This window comes from Labeo rohita, chromosome 16 (assembly GCF_022985175.1).
Source record: "Labeo rohita strain BAU-BD-2019 chromosome 16, IGBB_LRoh.1.0, whole genome shotgun sequence".
NCBI classification, from domain to species: Eukaryota; Metazoa; Chordata; class Actinopteri; order Cypriniformes; family Cyprinidae; genus Labeo; species Labeo rohita.
The window spans coordinates 10,371,511-10,386,395 of NC_066884.1; the positions used below are offsets into that span (position 1 = coordinate 10,371,511).

A 14,885-nucleotide genomic window follows, 5' to 3' on the forward strand; every position below is an offset into this window, starting at 1 on the left:
GCTGGAGCGCGTCCAATTGAATTATGGATGCTAATCTTACAACTGGCGGACAACACGTGTTGACACAAACAAGACTTTTTTTGGTGGAAAAAGACTGTTGGTGGGCTGACTCACATAAGATGATGAGTCTATCTATATGTCTAGGATCTGTTCAAGCGAATTTGAATACAAAGAGAGGAGAATGAGAGTGAGAGAACAACACAGACAGTCAAAGAGGTTGGAGGAGTGAGCCAGTGAGATCAGGCCACTCAGAAGGTTGAAGGCTGCTTGCAATTACCATTTCCTCTCCATAAAGACTTTCAGATGTGCTCCTGCCGTGGCGTAAACTGCGGCAGAGCAATGCAAAGAGTGAGAGAGATAGACAGATGGAGACAGAGAGAAAGCAAGGCAGGCATCAATCCACATCACTACTGAACTTAACGCCCACTACCTGAGCATTCAGTATCCATGGCCAAGTCTACCAGTCTACCCAGTCTCATGATGAAAACAATTTTTATTTTTGCCAAAAATCTGTCTGTATATCTCACAATTTTGAACTGACATGCCTGAAGTACGAACTTTATATTTCACAATGCGATTTTAATTTGCAAGTAACATTTAAAGGGATAGTTGACCGAAAAATGAAAATTCTGTCATTAATTACTCACCCTCATGTCATTCCAAAAGCCGTAAGACCTTTGTTCATCTTCGGAACACAAATTAAGATTTTTTGATGAAATTCGAGAGCTTTCTGACTCTGCATGGACAGCAACGCTATTGACACATTCAAGGTCCAGAAAGGTAGTAAGGACATCATTAAAATAGTCCACGTGACATCAGTGGCTCAACCGTAATTTTAGTAAGTTATGAGAATATTGTTTGTGCACAAAGAAAACAAAAATAGTGACTTTATTCAGCAATTCATCTCCTCCAAGTCACCATCCTCCGCCATTATCAAGAGTACAATGATGCATGCATCTCAATAATTGTGGAGGATGGTGACTTGGAGGTGAAGAATTGTTGAATAAAGTTGTTATTTTTGTTTTCTTTGTGCACAAAAAGCATTCTCATAACACCATAAAATTACAGTTGAACCACTGATGTCACATGGACTATTTTAACAATGTCCTTACTACCTTTCTGGGCCTGGGAACATTTCAGTTATGTTGCTGTCTATGGAGGGTCAGAAAGCTCTTGGCTTTCATCAAAATATCTTAATTTGTTGTTCCGAAGATGAACGAAGGTCTTACGGGTTTGGAACGACACGGGTGAGTTATTCACGACAGAATTACATTTTTGGGGTAACTATCCCTTTAAGTGAGCCCTGTGTTGGTTGGTCATGTCAGCAAAACAGAGACGTGAATGTGTCAAAATCAGTTAGATGGAGCACACTATAAAGGAAAGTCTCTTTTTTTTACGTCACAAATCGACCAGTTAGTTGTTGTTCTTACGGGTTTGGAACGACATGAGGGTGAGTAATTAATGACAACTTTTATTTTTGGGTGAACTATCCCTCTAAAATAGCATCATTGTAAGATGTTAAGTCATATTTTGAGATATAACCCCACATTGGGAGATATAACTTAACATTTTGAGGTCTAAAATCAAATTGAAGGGAGTGTTATTTATAAAAAAAAAAAAAAAAATGCTACTGCAAAAAACAAAACACAAAACAAAAAAAACATACTGAAAAAAAAAACACATGTTTCTAATTTTCATTTTGTTTAACTTGACGTACTAAAATAGCAAAACTAAAACAAAAATTTATAAAAACTATACACACATGCTAAAAACCCACAAAAACTAAACATATTAAAAAAATTAAAACGGTTAAATTATTAATAATAACTATTAATAAAAACAATAACAATACCATTAATATAAATAACACTAACACTGACTGGGAGAAAAAGTCAAACTGGGAAGTATAGAGTCATGTTGAGAGATAAAGTCTCAATTCTGAGAAATAAAGGAGCAAGTACCTTATTTTTCAAAGGCATAAACATGCGTTCACATTCATCTCGATGAACCTACAAACCTAAACTATCATTGGGTTAGACTGATCGCCTAGTAGTCCAACAGCTAACTGGTCGATTAGTGACGTAAACTGAGTTTATCAAGACTTTCCTTTATATTGTGCTCCATCTAACTGATTTTGACAAATTTACGTCTAATCTGTTTCGTTGACGTGACCAACCAACACAGGGCTCACTTAAAGGGATAGTTTCCTCAAAAATGTAAATTGTGTCATGAATAACTCACCCTCATTTTGTTCCAAACCCGTAAGGCCTTCGTTGACCTTCATGAAACAAACTAAGATATTTTTGATGAAATCCGAGAGCTTTTTAACCTTCCAGACAGCAATGCAACTGACATGTTCAAGGCCCAGAAATGTGGTAAGGACATCATTAAAATAGTCCATGTGACATCAGTGGTTCAACCTTAATTTAATGAACCTACAAGAATACTTTCTTTCAAAGGCAACAAAAATAACTTTATTCAACAATTTCTTCTCTTCCGATCTTTCAATTTCTTTTAAACAATGTCCTTACTACCTTTCTGGGTCTTGAATGTGGTAGTTGCATTACTGTCTATGCAGGGTCAAAATGCTCTCGGATTTCTTAATTTGTGTTCCAAAGATGAACAATGGTCTTGGAACAACATGAGGGTGAGTAATTAATGACAAAATGTACATTTTTGGGTGAACTATCTCTTTAAGACCAACTAGTTTTGCACCTAAGCCTAGCAAATAATTCACCATTTTGACATGTTTCTTTACCAAAGTGAAATTTGGTTAAATTGGTATTAAAAAGCATGATCCACTAGTGGCCTATTTGTACTACGGACTTCATACAGACAGCCGCCCATCATAGCTGTAATCAGCTGGTAGGGTGGCGTTTGTTTGTCTTCATCTTGTTTTGGCTGGTTGGGAGAATGGGTGCCACCTCATTCTCTTGGGAATTTCTCTTTTTCCCTTTTCTTCTGTTCTTTCACAGCGTGGAAGAGAGATGTGATAATGCGGGCTTTGCCGGAAGAGGAGGGGAAGGGAAAAACAAATCTGTGGCCTGAAATAAAGAACAGAAAGAGAAAGGGGAAGAAAGAAAAAGAGTGACACTGACACGCCTATAGATAGGGGGTTGTCAGAGAATGGAGTGATATTAGAAAAGTTGGGCTAAGCAGGCAGATAATCCTCTCACCCCTGGATTTCCTCTGTCTGCTACAGCAATAAAGCTCTTTACACAGAACCGTGAGGTATCTAATAAGCGGTGCTCTCACCGAGCGACTGCATTCCTACGGCCAGCACCCTCCGACCGGGACAACCGACTTTTTCTCTCTCTCACGCGCATACTAACACACCGCAGCCCCCCTCGTGGACAATAAGACCAAAACAATTAAAGGAGGATGGAGGAGAGGAGACATAAAGTAAGTTTCCTACAATCCTGATGCCTGGCAGAAAGTAACCCCTGGCAAAAGAGATATCAGCAGGGGAGCGCAGTCTTATCCCAGGAGTTGAAGAGGGGGCTCAAGAAACAAATCCTATTATGGCCCTACTCCATAGGACAAACAGACACGGAGCTTTAAGCAGGGCCCCTGGCTGAGACTGGCATTTCACTGTCTTTTACTCCAGAGGGTCCCACAGCTCTGCAGCAACCGTCGCATGTCAACCGAAGGTCCTGAGAATGACCTGCAAGGTGCTGGTGAATGTGACCTCATAACCCTCGTAAACATCACATTCCGTGCGGACAACTTCTGGACATTTTACTGTCACGTTGGTGCCTGAGTAATCGCTTTTAGCTGATTAAATCTTTTTGAGGAGACAAAATTATATCTTAAATTTATAGTTTAGGAAGGAAAAAGTCTCTCTATGAGAAAGATGCCAATTTCTACACTAAAAGTCTAAAAGTCAATCTGAAAACTAAACAATACACTGAAGTCAATCTGTTGATTCACAGTTAAAAAAGAAAAAAGTTAAATTATAGCCAATTTCCATCTAGCTGACACTTATTTTTGTGTTATGGGCATAACCAATAAATGGCAGAAGTAAAAAATAATTACTTTTTAGTCTGAATAAATTCAAATAAAGCACATCAAAATCAATTTTAAAAGCAAATTCTTTTAAAAGTGAATTTATGGCATTGAAAATTATCATGTAAAGTGAGAAAATTTAATATTTATCTTGAGATTTGCTTAAGATAACATTTAAAAGTGTTATTAAATAATTAATTAATTAATAAATAATAAATCTTTTTTAAAAAAAAGATTATCTTTAAGTGAGTTTTCCAATTGTCCAATGCCACAATTTAACATCCAATATTGACTAATCCTGATTTAAAAAACAAACAAACAAACAAACAAACAAACAACAACAAAAAACTCCAATAATGTCTAATAACTGAAATTGTGAAGAAGAAAAAAAAAAACTGATGGAATTAACTACTGTTTTTACATGTATTATAGTGTTTTTTAAATTAATATTGTATTTTTTTGTCAAATTATTTTAATAAATTAATCTGAGCTAATAGAAACCCAGTAGGCAGATGTAACTGAACATCTTTTGACTGTTTTGCCATAAAAAATAATTTTTAGAAAAGTGAATGTTATAGTTACACTGTCATTCAAAAGTTTGGGACCAGTAAGCTTTTATTTTTTATTTTTTTTTACAGAAAGTTATTTCTGCTCTTCAAGGCTGTGTATATTTGATCAAAAATACAGAAAAAAACGGTACTACTGTGAAATATTATTGCAATTTAAAATGGTGGTTTTCCATTTCAATATACTTTAAAATAGAATTTATTCCTGTGATGCAACGCTGAATTTTCAACATCACTACTCCAGTCTTCAGTGTCACATGATCCTTCAGAAATCATTCTAATATGCTGATTTATTATCAATATTGTAAACAGTTGTGCTGCTTTAATATATATATATTTTTTTTGGAACCTGTGAAAGATTTTTCAGGATTCTTTTATGAATGTAAAAAGCACACCATTTATTTAAAAAACAACAACAAAAAAAAAGAAATCTTTTAGAAGAAAACAGTATATACAACACCGTTCAAAGTTTGTAAATTTTTTCTTTCTTTGAAAGAAATTAATACTTTTATTCAGCAAGGATGTTAGAAAAACTACTTCTATTATGAATAAATGCTGTTCTTTGAACTTTTATTGATAAAAGAATTCTGAAAAAAAAAAAAAAAAAAAAAAAATCAGTTTCCAAAAAATATTAAGCAGCACAACTGTTTCCAACACTGATAATACATCAGCATATTAGAATGATTTCTGAAAGATCATGTGACACTGAAGACTGGAGTAATGGCTGATGAAAATTCAGCTTTGCATCACAGAAATAAAATATATTTTAAGATATATTCAAATAGAAAAATGTTATATTAAATTGCAGTAATATTTCATAATATTACCTTTTCTGCATTTTTTGATTAAATAAATGTAACTTTAATGAGCATAAGAGACTTTTTTAAAAAATCTTACTGATCCCAAACTTTTGACTGGCAGTGTGTATGTTGTTTCTGTTTGTTCAGTCCCATGCATTGTATGCTCATGCACTATCAAAAAAAAAAAAAAAAAAAAAAAAAAAATCAAATTAGGTAAGAAATCATTACTCATGCTCATTGATGTAGAGTTCGGACAGCTCATGCCATGCTTCCTGGTCTCCCACAAACCTGCAAAACAGAGTAGTGGGTAGTTAGCTCATCAGAAAGGCCACTGTGGACAAAAGGGGGGTTAGGGAAAGGCTTGGGGGCCAACTCAATCAAATGCAAAACCCCTTTTAATTAAAAAGTGGAGGGGAAGGGAAGAGCAAAGGGGGGTCTAAATCCTCTTGTAAAACACTCACTGCTCCAGATATTCGTTGAGCTCACGGATGGCCTCGCTGCTTTTGCCCTGCGCTCGCAGGATGGAGATCTTGCGCTTTCTTGCTGCCTGTTGAGTTGACATCAACAGAGGATTAGAGCTTTAGACTTTCAAGTGTTTGTTAGCAACAGAAAAGAGCAAAGAGTGAAAGAAAGAGGGATGTGTAAATGATCATAGTATTGTGAGAGCTGAAGGAATCTCCACAATCCTCTGGGGTTCTGCTGATCAGACTCTGAAGACAACAAGGACGGCAAAGGCATCACAGTCTAACAGAGTTGGATTTCACCCCTATCTTACGATTTTAGATGAGAAAAATACTGATTCTGAAATAAAAAAAAAAAAAAAAAAAAAAAAAAAAAAAAAAGATTTAGATACTACAATGATGTTGAACATTGCCAGATTGTCACCAAATAAAACTATAGATAAAACACGTGGGGTTATGGTGGTTCTTGTTAATCTAGACAAAACGTCCTTTTTTAGTTTAAGCAATTTATCACCTAATCTTGCATATCCAGACTTCTGACTTGTGGCAAATTGTCCTCATGTCAAAAAAAAATTCTTAATAAGATTTGTAGACGTGATATTTCACAAAACTGATTTTTTTGTGGCCTATTTTAGTTCTGAATTATTTTATTTTATTTATTAGACACTTTATATTTAACAAAACCATTTTTGTGGCATCTTACACAGATTTTTAACCTCAAACAATCTCAGAAAACCTCAAAAAATAAAATTCATTCATTATTTTTAAGAAAACCCCAGACAGCTAAATAATTCGAATTCAAAACTATTAATTGTCACAGAAATTCTATTTTGATAATTGTTAAATCTAATTTTTTTTTTTTTTTACAAAATTCAAACATCATCACATTCTTTTTTTATTTAAAAAACAAAACAAAAAAGACCAAAAAACTGATTTAGCATTTTGTTAATAAGACTTTTAGATGTGACATTTCACTGAAACTGATTTTTTGTGGCCTATTTTATTTCAGAATTTTATTTTATGTATTTATTTTTTATTTAGACACTTGATATTTAACAACATTTTTGTGGTGTATTACAGTTTTTTAACCTAAACAAACAAACAAACAAAAAAAAACAAGTAAAATGTTCCAGAAATTCTATTTCAATAAATGTTAAATCTAAAAAAGTTCAATTTAAAAAAAATAAATGCATAAAATAAAATTCAGAACTAACATAGGCCACAAAAAATGAGTTTTGGGAAATGTCATGTCTAAGTCTTAATAAAATGCATGTGAAAAAAAGAATGTGATGTTTGAGTTGTAAATTTAACTTTTTAGATTGACACTTGCTATTTAACAAAACTATTTTTGTGGTGAGTTTTAACCTCAGAAAATTTAAAAAAAAAAAGGAAAAGTATAAAATGTCACAAAAATTCTATTTTGATAAATGTTAAATTTAAAAAGTTAAATTTACAAAACTCAAACATCACATTCTTTTTTTGATAAAATATGATTCAGCTTTTACTAACGAGTTTTAGAAGTGACATTTCACAAAACAGATTTTTTTGTGGCCTATTTTAGTTCTAAATTTCATTTTATGCATTTATTTTTTATTTAGAAACTTGATGTTTAACACAGTTTTTTGACCTCAGAAAAAAAGTGATCTAAAAAAACAAAAACAAAACAAAAAACAAAAAATTCTATTTTGATAAATGATCAATTTTTATTTTGATAAATTCTATTTTAGTTTTGATTTTTTTTTTAGTTATTTAGACACACTTTATTTTTCAAAAAAACAAAAAAACAAAAACAAAAACAAAAAGAAAACATGAGTCATCAAACCTGGCAACTACAAAAAGTTTTCAAAAAATCTTTTTCGATAAATGTTGATTTAATGTTAAACTCATACATTACATTCATTTTTATAAATAAAATAAAATAAATAGAGTGTAGACTTAACCTTCCAACCATGATGGGTTGTGAATTTTACAATGTATATTTTACAACAGCCTTACAACAACAGCCTAAAAGCATTTTCTGAAATAGGGCATCATGGAGAAATAAATGCTGTCAGTCACTGGCCAGAAGTTCATGTGCAGTTCTTTTTTTCCCCCTGAGGCAATGTTATAATAAACAGCCTTGCACCATCTGATTGTCCAATATGACATTTCCTTGAAAGCATATTATTACTGCATTCAAGTCATAAGTAATATAACAGCAGATACCGAGAAGTAATGTCTTTATCAGATTAGAAAGCCTGTGGATTCTGGCGCACGAGCGACAGCGAGGATGCTGCTCTCATAGGGAAGAGCAAGCAAAGAGCCATTTCAAGTGGTGAAAATAACACATTGCCAAAGAGCCGCGGGCCGAACACATTCAAATAAACTTACGAAGCCCAGCTTGCATCAGCCACAAATAACGTCCGCCTTGTTCCGACGCAGAAGTGACCTTCAGGCGGATTAGAATCTCATTAATCTGAATCAGAAAGTATTACGCCAGGTTCGACGACTTTTCCAGCAGCGGCTCTTTTTTCCCCCTTCACTGGTGAAAGGAGAGCAAAGAGCAGGAGCTTTACCATTAGACGTGCCCCAGATATTATTTATGAACTGGCACTTGATAGAGTGGGTCTTCCCTACTACCACAGCACGGACCAAACTCCATCAAGCCGGGCATGAGTCACGTCTGAATGGCCATAAATCTGGAACTGCTATGATACCACCGCCACTCCAAATCCACTTATCCATCAACCAGGCGGCCAGACGAACCTGCTTCACTGGCTGCTCGAGCTAAGGAGTTGATGAACTGCCAAACCCCTACTGTACGCAAGTCTGATAGTACTTACTGGATCAGCGGAAGACATGGTTTCGCATTACCGGGCTGCAGATGACAGGTGAAATAAGGCTAGAGCTACAACCTCAAGCTGTTTGGATTATCGTACGCGTTCTGTATCGCTATATAACTTTATCCTCCAAAAGTATTTAAAGAAACTGTGGAACAGAATCAAACGCCAATTCCAAATAGTTTAAGCTATCAAGTTTTATTGTTAATGTTCGCTTTCTGCCAGCGAACCGAGTTCTTTGTACTCGGTACCGAGCGAGGCTGAAGACTATTTGCGACCGCAGGTTATTTACTCGGCCCTCATATCTGTCTTTCGTTTCCTCTTAGCGCACTTGGCACCGACAGAAACATACGGAGGCTGGTAGACCAGAGAGTCTTACGAAACATTATTAAACAATGAGCTATTCCAAACCATTTCAGTCTCTTTATTTCTTTCTCTCCCTCGCACTTCTCTTTCGACGGGATCCAGGAAAGGCCGGCATCTCATTTTCATTCTCTTTGCGATTCTTTCTTCTTAAGCATTTCTGAGTGGTTCTCACCGTGAAGGACCTGGCTGCTTCTATCAACCCCTGGCTCTGTTTTCAGACTGCCGTTGAGAGCCCACCTCCAGGGATTTCAAAGGCAAACGTCGTTCCCACAGGGTGAAGAGGAGTTGACTCTCAGCGCTGTGGTGTACCGATACGACCCAACTTCAAATTCGTCCTTAAATAAGAGAATTACCTGCTAGTGGTGTCAACATATCCAAACCACATCTACAATCTTAGGAACGGCTCAAGATAAAAAATGATCAGTAGCAGTCCATGAGTTATATCTAACAGTGTTTAGAATAATGGCCACATAAAGTGCCATTTCAAAGAAAGCGGTTGCGTTTTCAAAATAAAGACTAAATGTAAAAAGTCCAAATTCACAACAACATGCAAATCTATTGAAGTTCAGCAAAATGATAATTCTGTCATCATTTACTCATCCTTACTCATGCATCAACTGGGCTTATCTATACAAACGAAAGTCAAAACCACTGAGTTTTACTGAGTTGGACAAAAAAAGTAATGAGTGCATATAAACAAGTGTATAATTTTGTTGTTGATTTTCTTTTCTTTGATAGTTTTAGAAAGAATTTAAAGGAGAAGTTCACTTCCAGAACAAAAATCCCCCTTGTCATCCAAGATGTTCATGTCTTTCTGTCTTCAGTCGTTTTTTGAGGAAACATTTCAGGATTTCTCTCCGTATAGTGGACTTCTATGGTTTAAGCTTCCAAAATGTAGTTTAAATGCAGCCTCAAAGGGCTCTAAACGATCCCAGCCGTAAAGAAGTGTCTTATCTAGCAAAACAATTGGATATTTTCTTAAAAAAAAAAAAAAAAAAAATACAATTTATATACTTTCTAACCTCAAATGCATGTCTTGTCTAGTCTGTGTGAACTCTGTGTATTCCGGTTTAAGACAATTAGGGTATGTCGAAAAACTCCCATCTCAAATTCTTCTGCAACTTTATAATCGTCCTACATCACTGTTTTACCTTTTTCTGTAAAGGGCGTTTGATCTTTGCACATTCACTTTGTAAACATTGAGTCGGTACTTCTGCAGTGATGTAGGATGAATTTGAAGTTGGAGGAGAAAAATCAGATCTGAGTTTTTCAACCTACCCTAACTGTCATGAACGGGAATACACAGTTCACGCAGAGTTAGACAAGACATGCATTTGAGGTTAGAAAGTAATTTTTTTTTTAGAACAAAAAAGCCCTTTGAAGCTGCATTTAAACTGCATTTTGGAAGTTCAAACTCGGGGGCACCATAGAAGTCCACTATATAGACAGAAATCCTGAAATGTTTTCTTCAAAAAACAATTTCTTTACAACTGAAGAAAGAAAGACATGAACATCTTGGATGACAAGGAGGTGAATATATTATCTGTAAATTTTTGTTCTGGATTTGAACTTCTTTAAGAATTTAGTCGTTTTTGAGTAGGAGCACTTTAGTTTGTTGTTTTGGCATTGTTCCCCCTGCTGAAGTTTTCGCGTGCCTCATCATTTGCACACTTTTTGTTTGAAAATCATGCATACTCTGCGAGTTGTTAATAAAACCCTCTAAAAGCGATCTGGTTGTGGTTGTGCTGTGGCAGGGGTTCAGCCAGATGTTCTTTATAAACTCTTAATATTGTTACATTTTCAAAACCCTACATGTCTGCAAGATGTAATATTGTATTGGGGGCTCGTCCGGGATTTGAACCCAGGTCCTCCTGCACCCCAAGTAAGAATCATACCCATAGACTTTTTGCGCGGCACAAAAAAGTCAGCCAGTTTTCTAAGATCTGAATGGCAAAAAAGTAATTGGACCAAAATATCATAGTGTGTCAGTTCAGAAGAAATCTGTTTGACCTTTACAATCTCCATCTTGTTTGGCACTGTAATTGGGTGTAATTCTAGGGGTCAACCTCAGGAGGATTCTCATTGACCTCAATTGCTTTCACAAGCATGACCATGTTTATCCTGCTCAATTACAGGCAGAGTGAAAGTGCTGAAATTTAGCGAATGCAGTAAGCCTGCTATGTCAATCAGTGTTAAAATAAACAGCTTGTTAACCTTTTACTTAAGTGTTCAGCAATTGGCACAGCTTTAGGTGAGAAAAGGTAGACCACTTCAAAGAGATGGATAGAATGAGCAACAAATTGATAGAACAAGCAATAGATGGATAGAAGATACAATAAATGAATAGATGGATAGATGGATAGATGGATAGATAGATAGGTAGATAGGTAGATAGATTGATAGATATACAGACAGAGAGAGATAGACAGACAGTGAGATAGATAAAGAGATAGATTGACAGAAGCCAGGAAGAAGTTCTCCAAATCACTGCTGTAGGTACTGGACCATAATGAGCGATGGAAGGGCTAGGAGTTCGAACATTTTTTGGACACCGCCATGGCAGAGAAACCTTGAGCAATTTTTGTTGATTCAACAATTTTGGTTAATGGGTACCACATCTATTCCACAGCCTATAATTACAACAGTTCAGTTTCCAATCTCAGCTCCGCATGCTGGGATGCCTCACAAGTCCTCACAGTAGTCGCCAATTTTCCGCCATTTTCTTGGATCGTGCCCTCATCCCATTCCACTGAACATGTTAAAAAACACAGCGTTTAGATAAGCCTCGCATTTACAGACAGGTGACCTAGATGATGTCATCCCTCCCATACCACAACCTCTTGTCACCCCGCCTGGGATTGGATTGTGGGAAAATACAGTCTAGCTGCCACTGCACAACAACTCTTCCATGGTTTTCTTCCATTCCCTTCTTCAAAACGCACAGCGTTTGACGGGAGGTGACTCGCGTTCGGATATCAGAAAAAAATCAGGGTTAAACCTAATTGTTCAGGGTGGTTTCACATGGTTGTCGCCCACACCGTTTCCACCAAGCCCTACCATGTCCTGTCAATGTGCGCTCAGCGTGAAGATAAGACATGGGATTTTTCTGCCACTGATGGCTACACCGATGGCCTGTTTTGGTCTTTTGACATCGAGAGCCACCTAATAAGTCCTGAAAGAGTAAAATCCTATAGCATGACATTTCACAGAGTGATCGAGCAAATCTTTAAGAATCTGTCAGCCCATTTCACTTCATTTCCCAGACTTCCTGGTTCAAAAAAAAAAAAAAAAAAAAAAAAGAAAATGACGGCTGTCTGAGTGATCATTCACAAACGCACATTTCCTTTTAGGAGATGATGGTTGCAGCCGGTTTCTGCGAGAGACTGATGAGGTAATGAGACGTGGTTGGACAGTATTTTCCAGCGATTTTTCTGCTGAACTGTGTGTAAAAGGACCATTTCATTATATTGATGATGACAATTCAAATTTGGGCTAAAATGACAGTTCATAAATAAAAAGCCCAGTTTAACAATTTTGAGTTTAAGTTTACCCAGTAGATTTCACAAAAGGTATGTGTGTAAATACTATATTTCTACCTGCAGGTGTTTAGTAATGGAATATCATATTTCTCCTCATGGTTTTTATTACTACAGAACACAAAGTTCACGTAAAACGTAAGACTTTGATGGGGACGCTTGCAAAAAAAAAAAAAAAAAAAAAAAAATCACGCTATTGCCACATTCTTTTCCAAAATCATGTTTGGCTTGGATAACACTAGGACACTGGGAAACATATTTCCCCGAGGGGAAATTTGTTTCATATCTTTTGGATGTTAACAGAGGGGCAAAGCGATATGATTACTAGATTGTGAAGAATAATGTAACCGCACTGGTTTGATGATATCCATTTTGCGCCGATCTTCTCAACTTCCCATTTACACGCCGTTAAATGTGCTTGCAATTTAACCTTGATCATGGGAATAGGGAGAGTGCCTTGGTTGAAATGCACAAAAAACAAACAGTGCAGGCCTCTCGTTTTCAGAGGGAGAAAGACGGATGGGAGCAGTTCGGTCCAACAGTAACAGATAGTTAAATAAATATCAATGGTAATGATATAACAAATGCAGGGACGAGAGGACGGAGGACAGGAGGTTTTTTTTGCGCCCACAAGATGAGGATGGTGATAGCTTAAAGCAATAGTTTAAAATGAAAACCCCAAAATGAAAATTCTGTCATTATTTATTCACTTGTTCCAAACCCACTTGACTTTCCTCAGCGCAATGCAAAAAGTTAATTTTTTGAAGAACATCTTAGCCAGAATGAGAAACAGGGCTGTTGAGCTCCCAAACGATAAATATCATATGACTTCAAAAATACAAATCAAATATAGTTGGGGTCAAAAGTTTACATACACCTTGCAGAATCTGCAAAATGTTAATTAGAAAAATCCTCCAGGTCCCACAATTTTTTTGTTTTTTCAGGATTTTTGTGTATTTGAAAAGAAAAACTATGCATTAAGAGCCAGGGGTGTAAACTTTTGAACAAAATAAAGATGTGTGCATTTTCCTTATTTTGCCTAAAAATTTTTTTTTTATTTATGTTTCCCAAAAGAAGCATCAGTGAGTGTTTGAACCTTCTGTAATAGTTGCAAATGAGTCCCTCAGTTGTCCTCAGTGTGAAATGATGGATCTCAAAATCATACAGTAATTGTTGGAAAGGGTTCAAATACACAAAATGCTGAAAATCCAAAGAATTAGCATAATCTAAGGGATTTTTCTGAAGAACAGCAGGCAGTTTAACTGTTCAGGACAAACAAGAGACTCATGAACAACTAAACAACAACAAAAAAACAGCTGTGGATCATTCCGGTAACAACAGTATTGAGAATCAAGCGTATGTAAACTTCTGAACGGGGTCATTTTATAAATTCAACTTTTATTTTCTCTTGTGGACTATATGTAAACGTCTTTTATGTGAAATATCTTATTCAGGTCGGAACTAAAAAAAAAAATAGCATGCATTTTGCATGATCCCTCTCATCTTGGTAAAATAATTAACATTTTGCAGATTCTGCAAGGTGTATGTAAACTTTTGACCTCAATTGTAGATTACTATTATGATTTTTTTAAAATTCTGTTTTTCCTTACTTTTTAAAATGCAAAAGATTCCCATTTATCATAATTGCATGCAAACGAGTGACATTATGAAAAATTTCCCATGGAAGAATGAAATTCATTCATATGAGTGAGAGCAAATGATGACAGGCTCTTAATTATGGGTAAACTATCCCTTTAAGGCAGAAAACGCGCAGAGAGAGATCACTGGGGGGGAAGGGGGTCCTGCTGGAGCGCACATGAGGGTTTACTGACTTTGCCAGCAAAGCCTCCATGTGTTCAAAACAGACGGACGGTGAGGTGTGGAATCCGTGCACGATGTCCAAGGAACAGAAGTATCCGCTTCATCACGCGCACTTTGCCAGCCGAGAGAAAATGTTTAAAACATCTAAGCAAGTCCATGTGTAAAGACAGTGTAAAAAATGTGTTTTGCGTCTACAGGGAAGGGCCAAAACAAATAAGGTTATGAAAACACTTTAAAACATTTATTTTCGTGCATGGCTGCACAGCCCTTATGCAAGAATGAAGGGCAGGTACAATATGTTTTGAGGTGATGCTGGAAAGATATTGGAAAAACATGGAGCATACTTGGATACTGCAAACCACTCAACTGAAACTCAATAAATATTAAGTGAATAAAAAACAGGCTTCATGTGTTACGCCAAGACAAGACAAATCAATAGCTAATGGTGCATTTGGGCTTTTAATACCTAAGTGATCTTTAAATAATAAATAAAGTTAAGACTGAACCACAT

General features: G+C 36.0%; 1 protein-coding gene across 1 annotated transcript in view; it reads right to left on the reverse strand.

Annotated features, from left to right (window-relative positions):
- Positions 1-14,885, reverse strand: part of emc2 (ER membrane protein complex subunit 2) — a 43,426-nt gene that overhangs the window by 15,445 nt on the left and 13,096 nt on the right. Inside the window, exons 6-7 of the mRNA XM_051131744.1 lie at positions 5,833-5,918; positions 5,600-5,659 (exon numbers count right to left, since the gene is read on the reverse strand). Coding sequence (XP_050987701.1) covers positions 5,600-5,659; positions 5,833-5,918 — 146 coding nt within the window. The remainder of the gene's footprint in view (positions 1-5,599; positions 5,660-5,832; positions 5,919-14,885) is intronic.